The sequence below is a fragment of the Papio anubis genome, chromosome 6 (genome assembly GCF_008728515.1).
Source record: "Papio anubis isolate 15944 chromosome 6, Panubis1.0, whole genome shotgun sequence".
Classification (NCBI taxonomy): Eukaryota; Metazoa; Chordata; class Mammalia; order Primates; family Cercopithecidae; genus Papio; species Papio anubis.
This window is the reverse complement of record NC_044981.1, coordinates 109,420,432-109,437,338: the sequence shown is the minus strand read 5'-3', so window position 1 is coordinate 109,437,338 and position 16,907 is coordinate 109,420,432. Positions and strand designations below refer to the sequence as shown.

Here is a 16,907-nt window from a genome sequence, read left to right as displayed (position 1 = left end):
CAGTGAAAGCAAACTTTGACTCCATTTATAGAAAATCCTTGAAAAGTCTACAGTGACAAAGATCAGTGATTGCCTGGGAGTTGACAGGAGGGACCCTCTACCTTAGGTTTTTGTTGAGATCAAAGGCAAAGCCCTTAAACTTCTTTGGGGCCTAATTGATAGCATCCAAGGCCCACCCTTCAATCTTTGAAGGGTCTAGTCTGAATTCAACCTCTTAGGATTTCCCCATATTCATAATTGAAACTGAAACATAACTTTGGAATTAAGGAATAAAGACATCCTTGTTCTGGGCTCTTGTTACTAGCACATGTGTTTGACTGCAGCCAAGACGGCGTCTTATTCTATACAATTTAAATCCTTCTAGCTTTTTTGGGGGTATGGGGTGCTATTTAATCCAAGTTCAGCTGGTTTAGAGATAAATTACATCAGTATTTACCAGTGTCTTTTATGCTCTCCCTGTATTGAATCATCTCGAGATATTTATCTCAAGACCCAACCCACAACTACTGAATTAAGCTATTAAGTGGGGAAAAACCAGGATCAGGGTACTGTCTAAAAATCTCAGAAGCTCCCCAGAAAAACCATCACAAAAATCCATTCAATGCCTTCACACAAACGCGTCTACTGCAGCTTCCTAATTCAGTTGTTTCCAGGATTACAATGTTTATAAAAGGTATACATTAAGCTTGTAACAATTTTATTTAGCAAAATTTATTTTTGTATGTACATACAAAAGACATTCTCTTTGACATATAAAAAATACAGAAATATTTACATGTCTACAAAAATATTAAAACAGATTTCAGAAATAAGGAAAACAAGCACGTTTTTACAAAGGATACTTTCTTGGGAAATATACACACAAAAAAAGCTTTAGAAAGGTGACAAAACATTTAACAGACTCCAGAAGTTGATATTCCTATTGGTATCAATTGAGTAAGATGAGTATAAAATGTCTGAAATGCTAACAGATGGAAAACCAGACTTACATTTAAGACTGTCTGGGTAAAATTGCATGGGTTTCCTTTACCATAAAATTGAATCAATTTTTTTTTTTACCCTCAGTATCACATAACTATCTACTTTTCCTTTTTTCTTAAAATATTTAAATTGTTTGATTTGTATTGAGAATTTTAAACTTTTTCTCATTAAATTGTAAAAATAGTTTAAGAGGTTGTCTATCCTCTTTATCCTCTGGGGGGAAAAAACCTCAGGATACTACACTGATTTCAACATAAAATTGAAAATCACAATACAATATTTTTTTTAAGTTAAAACCTAACATTTTCTAACTAACATTCATGATCAGTAACAATTGATTTAATAAGAGATCACAATCTTCGTAAATTCTTTTTGCTTTTCTTTGTACCAGGCAGGGGACCTATTTTACAACTGGCTTTGAGGAGCTTGCCATCTGAACAGTCTTTAGTAGTATGGTAATTACAGAGACACCTCGTACAATAATCAAATCCACAGCCTTCTCGTTTGCAGGTTGCCCGTTGTAAATAGCAATCATATTTTGCAGGTGAATTACAGCGAATACAGGCTTTGAGGCTTTCATTCTTTTTCAAAGTCTTGGCAACCTAAAAAGAAAAAAAAAACAACTATAAACAAATTTCAGCAAGGATTATATGTACTTTAGTTAGTAAAACCAAGAAGGACACCCTTGCACCTTCCCCAATACATGTATGAAATATCACTGTCACACATACGATAACTACTGCCCTAAGTTTTATCTATGTAGTACCTGCCAGCAGATGCTCAATAAATACTTTCTGAATAAATTTGTATGTTGCATTACTCATTATGGCATAAAATTTAAGACTAGTTTTGTTATGTAGGATTTACATTTACTGATCAACATGAATCAGAAAATATTCTATAATTTTGGTAAGTTATCTAAATTAAGCTTGCAAAGTTATCTACATGTGAGTAGAACTTTTAGCACACATCACTCACTGATCTGAGGGTATAATAGAAGGCCTTCAAGTTCAGAAAGCTTGCCTTTTTCCACTTAACTCTCTTCCTCAGTTCTTAAAGGTGGAAACTGCAAAATGTAGTATTGACTACTTTTATAAGAAATCTAGGTTTTTCATTATTTCCTCAGTTTCTAAATTAGAACCCAAAATCACTGAACTTTCATAAACAATGCCAAACAGTACCTAATATTCAGACATACATTTCTGTGTACTTTCCTAATTTCATGTTTGTTTTCCACATTATTGTGAGTGAAATGAACAGGACACTAATGAAATCCCTAATAGTTCTAATCATACTACAATTAAATTTAAATGATCACCAATATCAGGTTTCATAATGTCAGAGAATAAACTAGTTATTATCTAGAGCCAAGTTACATTTTGACCTTGAAAGTTCTTTTACATTTCTTACTCTAAATCCCTTATGTTTTAAGATTTATGATTAGACAAAAAATTACCTCAGAGAATTCATTGTGTCGACTATAAGTAGAACCTTTCTGATCACCTTGATTGGATACCTTGGTTTGAGCATCTTTTTTGAGAGAAGTCTGGGCTGCTGATTTCTGAACAGAAGCCAGTGGGGTTCTGAACATAACAAATTCTCTGGTTGACGCATGTGGTGAAAATTTATTGTTGTTTTCCTAATAAAAAAAAAGTTTCAATAGAACTTAGAAATTATTTCCTGTATCCTCAACAATGAGACATTTTTATGTTTGTACATAAAAGAAATGATGGCCGGGCGTGGTGGCTCAAGCCTGTAATCCCAGCACTTTGGGAGACCGAGATGGGCGGATCACGAGGTCAGGAGATCGAGATCATCCTGGCTAACACGGTGAAACCCCGTCTCTACTAAACACATAAAAAAAATTAGCCAGGTATGGTGGCAGGCGCCTGTAGTCCCAGCTACTCGGGAGGCTGAGGCAGGAGAATGGCGTAAACCTGGGAGGCAGAGCTTCCAGTGAGCTGAGATCCGGCCATTGCACTCCAGCCTGGATGACAGAGCGAGACTCCGTCTCAAAAAAACAAACAAACAAACAAAAAGAAATGACAAGATTATGTAAGAGACTTATCCCTACATGCAATTTACCTGCACGTACTTAAAGCAATACCTAAATACTCACACATACCAAGCCTAACTTATAGACAGAAACTGTGAACCAAAACTGTGAGAAATCACTTTAAAGGCAGAGTCTATATGGTACTTAATACCTAAAAAGTGAAACAGCTTTTCCAAATTTTCCACGTTATAAAATACACAAACACACAACTGGCAACTAAGATTGACTAAATGGTCAACTCTATCTGAGAATTGAGTAATTTTCCCTTTGTTACTTTAGACATTCTATTTCTAGGAAGAATCCAAGAAATAAATGATTGAGTTGAGATTTATTTTTGAATGTGGTTTCTAAGTTCTAGTATAAGGTTGAAATACTTCATGAATGTAAAGAAGTGTTTCCAGATTACCTTTTTTTTTTTTCTTCTCTATTTCTAGAAGAGTACTAGCAGTGCATTTTTAACTAAAAACATCATCTGCAAACACTTACGGTAACTCTTTGTATTGCTTTACTGTACAACTGGAATGCCCCCTTATCATCTTCCAGGATCTTCTTCCAAGTTGTGCTCACTTTAGACACACTGGAAAAGTAAATTACCATAAATGAAATAATTAAAGCATCACAAAGAGCTAAGATGAATACAGTAGAAAAACATTAGCAGTGCAAAAAGGTATTTACATTATTAGTAGTGCTTCTCAAACCTGACCACATTACAATTGCCTGGCAGTTTTAACTGGTCTAAAATGGAGCTCAGGGCTCTGTATTTTTAAAAAGCTCCCTCCTCATCAAGTAATTCTAAGTGCATTGAGGCTTAAGAACCACTGCTTTGTACAGTATTTTTTCACAATATCTGCAAACATCAAATAGTAGCCACCATTGTGTGTGTGTGTGTGTATATACATACATATATATATGATACCATGTTAGCTATCTGGTAAAAGTAATAGACAAATTTCAAAGTACTCTAGGCAGACTGCTATTAGAAACCAACTTTAGAAACTCACTATGTTAACAGGAAAAGTAGAATCTGTGATACTGATTTGATTGTCCCTCAAGCTGTTTAGGCTCATGCCTGTAATCCCAGCACCTTGGGAGGTCAAAGTGGGCGGATCACAAGGTCAAGAGATCGAGAGACCATCCTGTCCAACACAGTGAAACCCCGTGTCTACTAAAAATACAAAAATTAGCTGGGCATGGTGGCACGTGCCTGTAGTGTCAGCTACTCAGAAGGCTGAGGCAGGAGAATTGCTTGAACCCGGGAGGCAGTGGTTGCAGTGAGCCGAGATCGCGCCACTGCACTCCAGCCTGGTGATAGGGCGAGACTCCGTCTCAAAAAACAAAAAAAAAAAACCAAGAAGCTGTTTATATCTGTTTTGCTTTAGCTCTTGTTTCATAAAGACCAGTGTAAACTCATACTTGCAAAGAGTACCTCCAGATAATTTTTCAAAAAGCCAAAAAAAACCAAAAAACAAAAAACAAAAACCCAACCCCAGTTGAGTCCTATCTAATTCTAGTCTGCATAATCACCTTAATTCTCAAAGTTATCTGACTAAGTGATTTTCCTTGGTAGATTGAGAAAGAAATGGTGGTTAGCACAAGGTTTCTAAGAAATCATCATAAACAGAGCCTGGGAGGCGGAGGTTGCAGTAAGCCAAGATTGCACCATTGCACTCCAGCCTGGGTGATGGGAGTGAAACCCTGTCTCAAAATAAATACATACATACATAATAATAATAATAAATCACAAATCCCTATTTGTGGATCTTCATATTTTCATGACTATCAAACCTAGGAGAGCCCTGCCACCAAAAAATGGCTTAGAAAGAACAAAAATTACTTCATACTTTCTGGTGTGACAAGTCATAATGCCTATTAGACATGTAGACTGGAACTAGGCTGTTTTATAGTTAAGCCCCAAAGATGTAACTTACATATTAGAAATGTCATAACTAAAAGGAACAAAGATCCTAATCCAATAGAAACAGTTTTGTAATAGCATGAATATAAAATTTGAAATGACTAGGTTAAATGCATAATTCTAAAGTTTTCTTTCATCTTAGTGGCACATAGGTAGCAAAACACCAGCAAAAGTCATTACCGCAATTAAACAACATTGTAAGGTTACCTACAACAGGTTGAGCATCTCTAATCCAAAAATCTGAAAACTTCTGAATGCTGACATGATGCTCAAAGGAAATGCACATTGGAGCACTTCTGGATTTCGGATTAGGGATGTTCAACTGTTTAACCTGTAGGGTATAATACAAATATTCCAAAATTCGAAAAACATCTGAAATCCTTCTGGTCCCAAGCATTTCAGATGAGGGACACTCAACCTGTACAACAGCCTTTGCATGAGCTGGTGGTACTGAGCCACTAATAACAATGTTCAGTGGATTATGCTAACATGTATATTCAAAACAGTACTTACTTGATTAAGTCCATGTCACTGAGTTGTGCTAAAATAGTTGCTAAGAGATGTCTGAGTCCCCTTCGAAAGAGTTCGCTGAGAATATCTACACATTCTAGGCCCATTTTTCTGCCAATTATATTCTGCAGTCTAAAATTTCCTCTGGTTATAATTTCCTTCAGCATCTCCCGATCTACTTTAGGATTTCGCTTTGCATTCTTTTTTAATGTTGAACAAACCACTTTTTCAAAATGAAGAACTGGCAGCAAGTTTTTGTTGGGATATTGGTCTGGGCTTTGTATTTGTAGCAGGCAGGACTGTGGACTGTCACTGAAATTTTCCTCCAGGAGGCTACCTTCTTCATGTTCACTGAGGCCACTTTGTTGAGAAAATGAGGAATAGCCACTGTCTTCATAAAGTCTACTGGTCTCTAGTGCTTCTATTTCATTTGTACTATGAAGTGTTTGTTGCACATGTTGATTTTCCTTGTTATGCAAGGGTTTGCTTTCAGTTTCAAGTTCTACAATCCTAGGGCTCACAATCGGTGACCCAATACATGACAGCCTTTCATAGTCTTTAATGCAGTCTTTACAGGAACCTTCCAAATATGCAGGGGTGTAGGAAACTAGTCTTCCAATGTCATCAGGTTTTACCAGTTTAAGTCCGGAATGAACATGGTTACAATTAAAATCACACTTCATTTTGACAGAAAGGGTAGAACTTTCTTCTTCTTTACAACCTATAAAAAGAACATAACATTTACATCTTAATGGCAAAATTTCCACACATCCCTACTTCTTCAATTGGGATATACAAAGATTACTTTGCAATCTCTCAGCGTTAGGTATTGTCTACATGTACTTGCTTATACAGCTGTGATGTTATTCAAGTTTAATTATTGATATGACAACAATATGTGAAAATATTACTTAAATCTTGTAAGTATATGCAAATTATATTATTCTTGAGAAGGCATTTCAGAACAGACTGCTTTTGGATGGCTGTAACATCTGACTGTTATCTATAACTGATTGAGTAAAAAACAGTGGAAAAAGGGGCTATATAATAAACATCTGTGTTTATGGAACAAATGAGGAAATGTGATGTATCAAAAGAGTAGGCTCTATGGTCAAAGTTATCCTTAAAGTAACCACAAATACTTTTAGATTCAGTGTTTATTCCTTGGACTTAAATGACATATGGTTCTCTTTGACTTAAGCACAACCCAAGCCACTGACAGCAAAAATGGTTAAGATTAGTACAGGAGGACAATGTATAAGGGTGGGAATAATCTTGATAAAAATAATAAAAATTTTGTATATTATTTCACCATTAGCAATGATTGCAAGCCTTAAAATAACTAATCAAGAAATCTATAGGTAGCATGGAGAAAAGAACTAATAACACATTTAAACAATTATAAATTAAAGTCTACCTGAATTCCCACAGCTCTTATCTCCAAGTTTTACTCTGATGGGTGCTCTTGGTGACCTTCTAATATATTTAAAGTGTTTGTCTACCTTACTGGATAGTAAACTCAAGTACAGGGACATCTCCCTGTATCTTCTCTAATAATGTGCTGGAAACTGCTGTCTTTTAATCACTGAACAAAGACATTCCACCGTAAGAATGAATAGTTCTGCTATCAATCAAAAGTAAGAGTTGGTAAATAAGAAAAGAATGACACTCTAATCAATTAACCAGATTTAAAAATATGAGTGGTAGGGCAGCAGGTGTAAATTACTGTTCAATTGCTTTAAATAACTTAAGATAAACTTGCTATTAATGATAAATAGAAAAAAGGGAAAGACTTGTTCAGGGTTTTATTACCACCCTGCTCCAACACTCAGGACCTAAGAAATCAGTTAAGACACAATGGAGCAGGCAGCGTCTTAAGATAGCTTTAAAGAAAGGTTTCACCATCCCTGTGCTATAGACATTTTGCAGTGAATGCCTCTTTGTTCTCAGGGGTTGTCCTGTGCATTGTAGGATGTTAAGCAGCCTTTACCCATTAGACACCAGGGGCAGCCCCCACTCCCAATATGCAATATCTCCAGTTACCAGTTATTGCCAAATATTGGGGAGGGGAAAAGGCCAGCTGCAAAATTTCCTCTATTCTTCAGTTGAGAACCACAACTCTAAAAAGTGATTAGGATTGTCAGGCAACAGTGGCCTGGTAAGGGCATTCACAATTTGAGCAATGGCACAATGCTGGGAAGGAATATGGTAGATGGGTTCAGAAACTGTTTAGCATTGTTGAAGGCAGAGAATAAGAGTAGGGAAACAATGCGGACATGAGCTAATAAAGTCTGAATATTAAATGCCAGGTTAAAATGTGCCCCATCTACCATCCCCACACAAGCCAATCATATATAGCTAACAATTTATCCTGTAAGTAAATGTATATAGCATCAGTATGCTTAGTCTGCACTAAATATTGGCAATGTGTTCACATTAAATTTAACCATTTTTTTACATAGAGCAAAACTTTTCAACTCAAAGTACAAATGGATACTTTCATAGAACGTAACTTGTAGAGAGAAACTGCTTGTAAATTCCCAATGTTAATACAGTGAAAGACACATAATATGTGTTCCAGGATCCACTAAACAGAAAATTAAGAGTTGAGCTGCATAAAAAATAAAGAATATACAAATTCTAGCTCCCTAATTAACCCTAAATCTAGAACAAATGATTCTGAGTGGTTTACTTTCATTCAGAGGAAAAGTAAAAAATGCCAAGAGACTGCTTCTATTTTTGCCTCAAATCAACTAAAGAATTAGGTTTGATTTATACATGACCACAATTTACATGAGAGGATAAAAAAGCAGAAGCCACTTATGAAGGCACGCTCTGCTTTGTTTAGCTGCCTAAACCAAAAAGGCCTGAAAATACTTCAGGAATTCAAAGTCATTCTCTTTCTGCTGTCTTTAGAACAGTTACTGGGAGGTTGTCCTATAGAACCTCTTTCATTCAACACTGTTCTTTGAATATGGACAGTTCTTTAAAATTAGAGCTAATAATGATGCAAATACTTTATACTTGTTTAGAAGTTTGCAATTTCCAATGCTTACAAACCTTTTGAAGTAGGATGGGGAATTGTTATTTTTACAATTGAGCATACTGAAGTGTGTAGCTTAGTTTGCCCAATACAGGTAGTTAATTAAATGAGCCAGATTTCTCTTCCTCATTATAATGAGGTGCTCTGGAAAAACAGATCTTACGAATAACATTTATACTGTTTACAAAAATGACAGAAAAGCCAGAATTTATGGTGCAAGCGCACTTAAGGTACTAAAGAAAAAAATGTGTACCTTTTTTTTCTCATGTGAGCTGGCCCTTTTTCAGTCCTTAGTAACAATGACCTTTCCATCCCAGGGGCTTTGTACATTATGCCTTTCCCTACTTAGAATATCTTTTCCGCTTCCTTTGCCTATTTAGCTTCTAATCCATTACTCATGGAGAGCTTCTTCTTTTTTGTTTTTTTTTGAGGGAACTTTTCAGACCTCATCAAACCCTACTTTAAAGCACTACCAAATTGAAATTTTTAAAAGTACTTTTAAGTTTCTTAAAGGCCAGACATGACTGTTACTGCTTATGACAAAATCCAAGCAAACAGCAGTGCCTGACAGAATGAAGACATATGATATAAAAATGTGTTTCCCATTTTTTTTGTTAGCTAATACCAACATTAGAATCTGTATTCTTCCTCATGAAATTAGCACTTAAGGAGTTAAAATGACTACCACATTCCTCTTGCAACAACATATATTTTCACATGAATAATTAGATTTAGTATTTAGGTCAGGTGCAGTGGCTCATGCCTATAATCCCAACACTTTGGGAGGCTGGGATTGGGAGATTGCTTGAGTTCAGACCAGTCTATGCAACATAAAGAGACCCCATCTCTATAAAAATTTTAAAAAGAAACTAGCTGGGCATGGTGGCATGCACCTGTGGTCCCAACTATTAGGGAGGTTGAAGCAGGAGAATTGTTTGAGCCTGGGAGGTTGAGGCTGCAGGGAGTTGTGATCGTACCACTGCATTCCAGCCTGGAAGACAGAGGGAAACCCTGTCTTAAAAAAAAAAGAAAAAAGAAAAAAAGGTTTGGTATTTTAAAAGAATTTTAATAAACTTATTCTGAATTTACAGAAAAGCTGCAAGAATAGTGCAGAATTCCTGTACCCCCATTGCTCAACTTATATTACTAACATGAATGCATGTCACAACAAATTAACCAATATTGCTGCATTATTAACTAAAATCCCTATTTTATGTGGACTGCTGTGGTTCCTACCTAAAGTCTTTTTACTCTTCCAGGGTCTTATCTAGGATACATTATATTTAGTCATCATATCTCCTCAGGCTCCTCTTGACTATGACAATTTTCCTTGTTGATAATTACCTTGACAATTCTGAGAAATACTGGTTATTTTGTAGCCTGTTCCACAATTAGGATTTGTCAAGTTTTTCTCAGCCTTAGTCTGGGGCTGTGGGTTTTTAGACCACAGAGGTAAGGTCCTATGATTTGAACTGATGTTAACCTTGATGACTTGGCTGAGGTAGTATTTCTGAGCTTCTTCCAAATGTAAAGTTACTCCTTTTTGTTCTTTTTCCATTTGAAACTTTTTGGAAGGAAGTCACTATGCACACCTCACACTTAAAGAAGTAAATTTATAAATCATTTGGAATTCTTCTGTACAGCAGATTTGTCCATTAATTTCCTATTTATTCATACTACCAATCATTTATATCAGTATAAACTCATAGACTTTGGGTTATAATCCAATACTACTTATTGTATTGCTCAAATTGTTCCAGCTTTTGCTATTGTGAGCTCTTTCAGTTGACATTGGTGTCCATTTCACATACTTAAATCATTTTGTGTTTTGAACATCCCTTACTTTCTGGGACTACAAGATGCTCTAAGCGTATCTTCTTCTAATTTCCCTGTTCCAGCCCTAGAATCAGTCATTTCTCCAAGGAACTCTGATTTCCTTTTTTTTTTTTTGGAGAAAGGTATTAAATGAAAGTGAAATCTGGATGTTGGTTGTTGATTTAATTTTAAAACATGAAATTAATGTATTTTTCATTTCCATAACAATACTGCAGAAGAAACAGATTAGCATAGCATGATGTTTTATAAAAAAGGAAGCTGAAGCAACTGTTTGCAAAAGGTTAAATCCATTCCTTTTAACTAGCTAAGTGTTTTCCAATGACCAGGCCAAATTTGGGAAATATGTGAAATATTCATATAATTGACTTATTATCCAGAAAGACAGAAAATATTATATGGCTTCATAACCTCTTGAATTAAACAGATGAGGGCTAAGAGTTCAGTTGAACCATTTCACTTATTTATCCAACATCCACTCAGTGACAGGGTAGGGGGAGATAAAGATATTAATTAGGGATGATCTTTTAGCAAAGCTGACATTCTGAAATCTGAACACCTTATGGAAATCTAGTGGAAGAGTTCCAGATGGTGGGAAACATAGGAAACAAGGAAAAATGTGAGTGTTCAATAAAGAGAAATATCTGTAGGGCTGAGTTGGGGGAGGTTATTGAAAATTATAGTTGAAGAGGTAGAATGATCTGCAGATTTGTGGGGTAGGCTGGGTCCTATGTGGAGGACTGAGGTTTGGTTTACATTTTTGGAAGATCACTGGCAGTCGTGGAGAATGAATTGCAGGAAGGTAAAAGTAGAAGCAGAGAGAATATAGTTAGAAGTGTTTATCACAGAAGTACAGAGTGTGGGAAACTCAGACTAGAAGGATTGTAGCGGAAATGAAAATAACTGCATAGATTCAAGGTCTGTTATTTAGGAGGGTAAAGTCAACTTGCTGCTAATCTACTAGATGTGGATATGAAGAAAAGGAGAAAAACACCCTGGGGTTTAAGGCTTGAGTATCTAAGGTGATATAGTGCTATTTACTAAGTTATGGAAAAACTGATGAAATTAACGCTTAAAAACCTTAGTTTCCTCATCCATAAAACGGGAGTAAGACAATAAAACAGGACTAAATGCAAGGCAAAGTCCCTGTCACAAGGGTCTAGTCAATACAATTTATTTTTAATCACATAAGCCAAATCCCTTCATATTCCTTACATTGCCAATCATTAACATTTAAAAGTAGTAAAGCACATTTCACAAAGAAGTATATATTTCAGAATAACACATACTTTTCCATTAGAATGTATAGAGTTAAGAATCAGATCCAAGTTTGAATGAAAATCCTGGCTTAACCTTTTGACTAGCTTTGTGAACTTGGAATGTCCTATTCCTACTTTTCCCCCAAGCGCAGATAGTAATAAGACTCATACATGGCATTGTTTAAACTTCTCATTTACCGACTCCCAGCCCAGTCATACAGAGAAAAGAAAATTTTACAATGTTTGACTTTACATTTAATTTTCCAATATAGACCTGATCCTCCATATTAAATATCATAAATAGGGCTGCAGTCCTTAAAAATCTTTGTAACTCTTCTGTTAACTAAAATAATGAAGTTCCAGTCTCTAATACCTACAGATAACCACCATGTGGTCAACGTTAGGCATGGCCATTCCTTAAGAGTTTAAGAGGCCCAATGCTTGTGACCATAATCTTTAAGAGAAAATTTTAGAAAAGCCTACTTTCAAAACTATTTGGAGGTAACATATATGTATTTTTAATTTCATCTCCTCAAACCTGTAAACTGGGGAAAAAATTCCAACAGGCAGTAAATTCTTTCTGAGGAGCAAGGTAGTAAAGACAAATGGAGTTATCAAAAAAGAAAAAAAAACCCTCATAAAGCCATCAAAGCTTCAAAATTTCAATGGTAGATTGATGATCCAGGATCTTCTAGAAATATATTTTCTATTAAAATTAAAATTAAGCTTTTTTTTGTTCTCCAGAGACGTCTAGAGTTCTTTTCTAATAAAAGAGTCATTACAAAATAGTACAATGCCGAATTGCTATTTTTTTTCATTTTGGGTTATTTCTCAGGTAAAAATAAGGGCATATGGATTTTATTTAGAGGTAGCAACAAAGAGGGTAAAAATAAGCATTTGAGTGCCTTCCATTCTCTACAAGCTTTGAAATAAAGGACTATCTAGTTCTTCATGAGTTATGGGGAAAAAGTCACCAATTCTTCGATTCTCACAAAATCATCTTAATACTATGGACAAATTCAAGGTTTGTAGTAAAAACTGCTTTTTAAAAACTCTTCCCTTTCCACTCCAGGCCCTGAGACTGGGTTAATGGGCAAAGGGAGAAAAAAATGGGAAAAAGTAACGTTTTTGTTTGGATGTCCCAGTTGAGTCTGGTCCAATGAGGTGGGGGGTCTCTCCGTTTGGCGGGAGTGGGGAGGGAGACCCTAGAACTCCTGAGAGATCGGTGAGGCTGCCCCACAGGGCGCAGGACACGCGGAGGAGGCGGGAGATAACTGCGAGCGCGATCTCCCGCGCCCGCCAGTAAGGCTGGGACCGCGAAAAATCGGGGAAACTGCCTTTGGCTGTGAGGGTGCGGGGCAGATGTAGAAAAGGGGCGCAGGGGGACGAAGGTGAGGCACCTGGCCAGGCCCTGGGGGCTGCCTGCTCGCAGCCCTGTCACCGCCGGGGGCCCCGGGGTGGGGGAGGGGAGGGGCATTTGGCGCCTATTCAAGCAGGGTGGGGTTGGTGGGTCTTCCGAGAAGGAAAAAGGGCGCCCTGGGATGCCACGACCCGCACCTCCTGGGGTTGGAGTCCAGGGTCAGTGTGGGTGACGGGACCCCGCGGCCCGCCATCCGGCCCCTGCACATCTGGCTCATCTGGCTTCCCCAAGATCCCCAGCCGCCCTCCTCCCGGACCCAGGAACCGCTGCCGCCGCCCGAGGCCGGGCGTGTGGCGTGGCCGCGCGTCCAGGCTCCGGGCGCTGTCGGGTCAGGGCCTCAGGCTGCAGCCCTCCCCATGCACCCCTCTGGCGTGCGCGCCCCCCTCGCGCCCGCTCCCCTCACTCACTATCCGAGGGTCGAGGACGCCCGGCGGCTGTCACGGCGCTGGGGCTGGCGCTGCAGGAGCAGCGGGGTGGCCGTGGGGCGCAGCTGCAGGGGCGCCGGCTCATGCCAGCCGACGTGGAGTCCGCCTCAGGTAGAGGAACCGCTCCAGGGGAAGCTGAGCAACCTGCCTGCTTCACAGACCTGTATCTCTTAAAAGGCGCCAGCTGGTACTTTTAAAATCTTTGAATTTGGTGCCTAAATCCGCGCGGTCCAATGAGGCGCGTCGCTCGCAGGCACGCACCAATAGGAGGGCGGTGGGTGGGGGCGCCCTCTTCCGCGCCCAATTGGACGCTGCCGAGGCGGGGCCGAGCCGCGAAGCCCAGCCCCCTTCCAGCTTACCGGCTACCCACGTCCGGAAAGATGCTACGGCCGGGGGCGGGACCTCCGAGCGCGGGGAGGCCGCGGCCCGGCCACACGTGTGGAGGGCCTACCACGCATGCGTGCGCCCGCCAAGATTCCCTCCGCCGTCTTCCGGACCGGCCCCCTGCAAGTCCTAATCTCAGCCCAAATTCAGCGCCGGCTTCCATCTGGAGATCTTCGATGGGTACAAATGGTAGCCGACTTTCTTCGATCATCTCTCGAACAGCAGTTCGGTGAGCGGCAACTCGGCTCGTCCGGCAATCCAGACTTTCCGGAAGACGGACCCTCCCCCCAGCCCAGCTTAGCCCGCCTCTCTAGGATTTACGCGCGCGCTCCGCTCTCCCTCCTAACTTGCCCCTCCCCTTGACCCACGCCTCTGCGCAGGCGCCTTGGCGGGTTGTGGCTGCAGAGTTGGCGGGTCGGCGCTTGCGCACCGGGGTTCCCCGCGATTTTTTTTTCCCGGGGCTGGATGAGGGGCGGGCCGCTTAGAGGGGCTGTGCGGCTCTCCCTGCGCCTGGCTGACATCGGCTGTGGGAGACCTGCGGCTGCGTCTCCCAGGGCCTTCCGGCGGGGCCGAGGGTGGGACCGAGGCACTTCTTCCTTGCGAGCGCATTTATTTGTATTTTCAGCCACCCTTCAGACACTTGGTTTACGCTTTCCTGGGTTTTTGTTCCTCTCCTTCAAGGACCAAGCGTAGGAGACAGTAGTCCTGCTCCCAAAAAAAGAATAAATAGAAGTCCCCCCTGGACGCCCCTGGCCAAGGGAGTTTTTAGTGATGGCTGGCGTGGACATCAGTATGAAAGTATACCGGAGTATTAGTGATGCTCAACTTTTCACAATTTGAATATGCACTTAAGTAGGACAGTGCATTCCCTAAACTCAGCTTTATGGCTACAGCCCAGTGATGCCACGGGATGTGAACTCCAAAAAGGCGAATCCTCGTTTGCTGTTTCCCTCTGGTGCCTTTCTGCAGCCTCGGAGTGAGTTATTTGTGGTCAGTGTTCAGTACCGTTAGTGACGAGTCCTGTGTGGCGTGGTCAGGATGAGGATGAGTCATACAAGTGCTGGGTGGATCCTGTCTACCTAAAATTTTGATAATTAGTTCATTATGGGCTTTTTGCCTTTTCCATTTAAAAAAAAGGTTACATTAAAATAGTGTCACTCTTGATGACTGAAATTTTTTTCATCCCCGTAAATGCACCTGAGGCCTGTGCTTCCTTGCCTCACTCTAGCCTGGCCCTGGGGCTAGGTCCTGGAGCTTCAGAGTTGAAAAGACAAAGTCCTGTCCTTCAGGGAGTTTACAGAGATCAATGGGAAAGAAGTTGACAGTGAACAATTTCAGAACACGAAAAAGGATATGAAATAATGTATTGGGGTAGAGAATGCAGATTAATATAGGTTAAGGTTTTTGGATGGTCAGGACGCTTTCTGAGGCTTTGAACCCGGATCTGAGTGTTGAACTGGCCATGCAGAGCTGCATAATAAACAGGGAATAATAAGCAGAGGGAATGCCTGACTACAACTTAGCAAGAAAGAGAGGAGACGAGGTTAGAGAGGTAGGCAGAAGCCAGATCCTGTGGGACCTTGTGGGTTTTCCATGTAGAGTTTAGACTTTCTTCTGATTGCAGTGGTTAGTTGTTGGAAGAATTTTGGCAAGGTAGGTATTTGTTGATAGAATATTAAAACTGTAACAGCTTTTTTATGTAAAAAATAATGTAAATGTTAGCTTTTCATTCTCACAATAGGTTGGCATTATTTTCAGCGTATAATGGTTGTGCTTCTCATTGTGAGTTAATTCTCACTGTGGCTACCAGAACCACACAGCTAGTAAGCAGAAATTCTAGTGCCAGTCTGCAGGATTCAAAAAGTCCATGTGCTTTCCGCCTATGCTGTGCTAGCCTATAGCACTGTCTGCTGGAGCCCTGGTTGGTTTTAGTACATTTCACATTACTTCACAATTTGACCTTAGAGATAACTGTATTCACCTTTTATTTTCAGATGCTGGCAGAAATACAAAATTTGAAGCAGGCAAGGGTTCTCATTACATTATTTTTTATTTTTATGTTTTTGAGACTGAGTCTCACTCTGTAGCCCAGACTGGAGTGCAGTGGTGCGATCTTGGCCCATTGCAACCCCTGCCTCCTGGTTCAAGCGATTCTCCTGCCTCAGCCTCCCAAGTAGCTGGGATTATAGACATGCGCTACCACGACTGGCTAATTTTTATATTTTTTAGTAGAGACAGGGTTTCTTTCACCTTGTTGGCCAGGCTGATCTTGAACTCCTGACCTCAACTGATCCGTCCTCCTTGGCCTCCCAAAGTGCTGGGTGGCATGAGCCACTGCGCCTGGCTCATTAAATTAGTTGAGCATCTGGAATACAACCTTTGGATCTTATCCTCAGCTTAGATTTGTTCTTCAGCAGTTTTTTTATTCTCCAGAAAAAGGCTGATAGATTATTGGAGAAATCAAAATTTCTGTCATAATGTAATATAAAGAACCAAGCATGTTTTGTTGCATGCTAGAATAATTTGTCAGTTTTTTTCAGCTTATTGGGTTACTGAATCATTGACATTAAGTGATGTTTGAGCTTTAATTATATTATTCGTAACTGTCAATATGTTCGGTTCACTGGCACCTGCTAATTCTCATCTAAGTGAGAAACTTAGGGCCACTCTGGCGGGGTATGGTGGCTCAATCCTGTAACCCCAGCACTTTGGGAGTCACAGGCAGGAGGATTGCTTGACCCCAGGAGTCAACATGGTGAAACCCCATCTCTACCAAAAACAAAAAAAGCAAAAATTAGCTGGGCATGGTGGTGCACACCTGTAGTCGCAGTTACTTGGGAGGCTGAGGTGGGAGGATGGCTTGAGCCCAGAGGCAGAGGTTGCAGTGAGCTGAGATCGCATCACTGCACTCCAGCCTGGTGACCAAAAAATAAAGGGCAGGGGGACATTCTGAATTTTACTAGATGCCAGTAGATGTATACACCTCATTTTTCAAATTAGCATCAATCAGTTGTTGGGTGTTTAAGTGGAACATGAAGTGCAGAGAGAACTGCCCTCATTCTTTCATAAAATTCTTATCGC

General features: G+C 39.9%; 1 protein-coding gene across 2 annotated transcripts; it reads right to left on the bottom strand.

Annotated features, from left to right (window-relative positions):
- Positions 1 to 684: 684 nt before the first annotated feature.
- Positions 685 to 14,427, bottom strand: FBXO5 (F-box protein 5). 2 transcript variants are annotated; one of them, XM_009205844.4, is made up of 5 exons: positions 13,802 to 14,427; positions 5,466 to 6,183; positions 3,524 to 3,614; positions 2,438 to 2,620; positions 685 to 1,583 (listed from the first exon to the last, which is right to left on the bottom strand). In XM_009205844.4, exons 2-5 carry the CDS (start codon positions 6,143 to 6,145, stop codon positions 1,332 to 1,334), a joined length of 1,206 nt encoding a protein of 401 aa, XP_009204108.2. In that variant the 5' UTR covers positions 6,146 to 6,183; positions 13,802 to 14,427; the 3' UTR covers positions 685 to 1,331. The 2 variants fall into 2 exon arrangements, with proteins under 2 accessions (XP_009204108.2, XP_003898074.2); XM_003898025.5 differs by lacking the exon at positions 13,802 to 14,427 and adding an exon at positions 13,425 to 13,766.
- Positions 14,428 to 16,907: the final 2,480 nt, after the last annotated feature.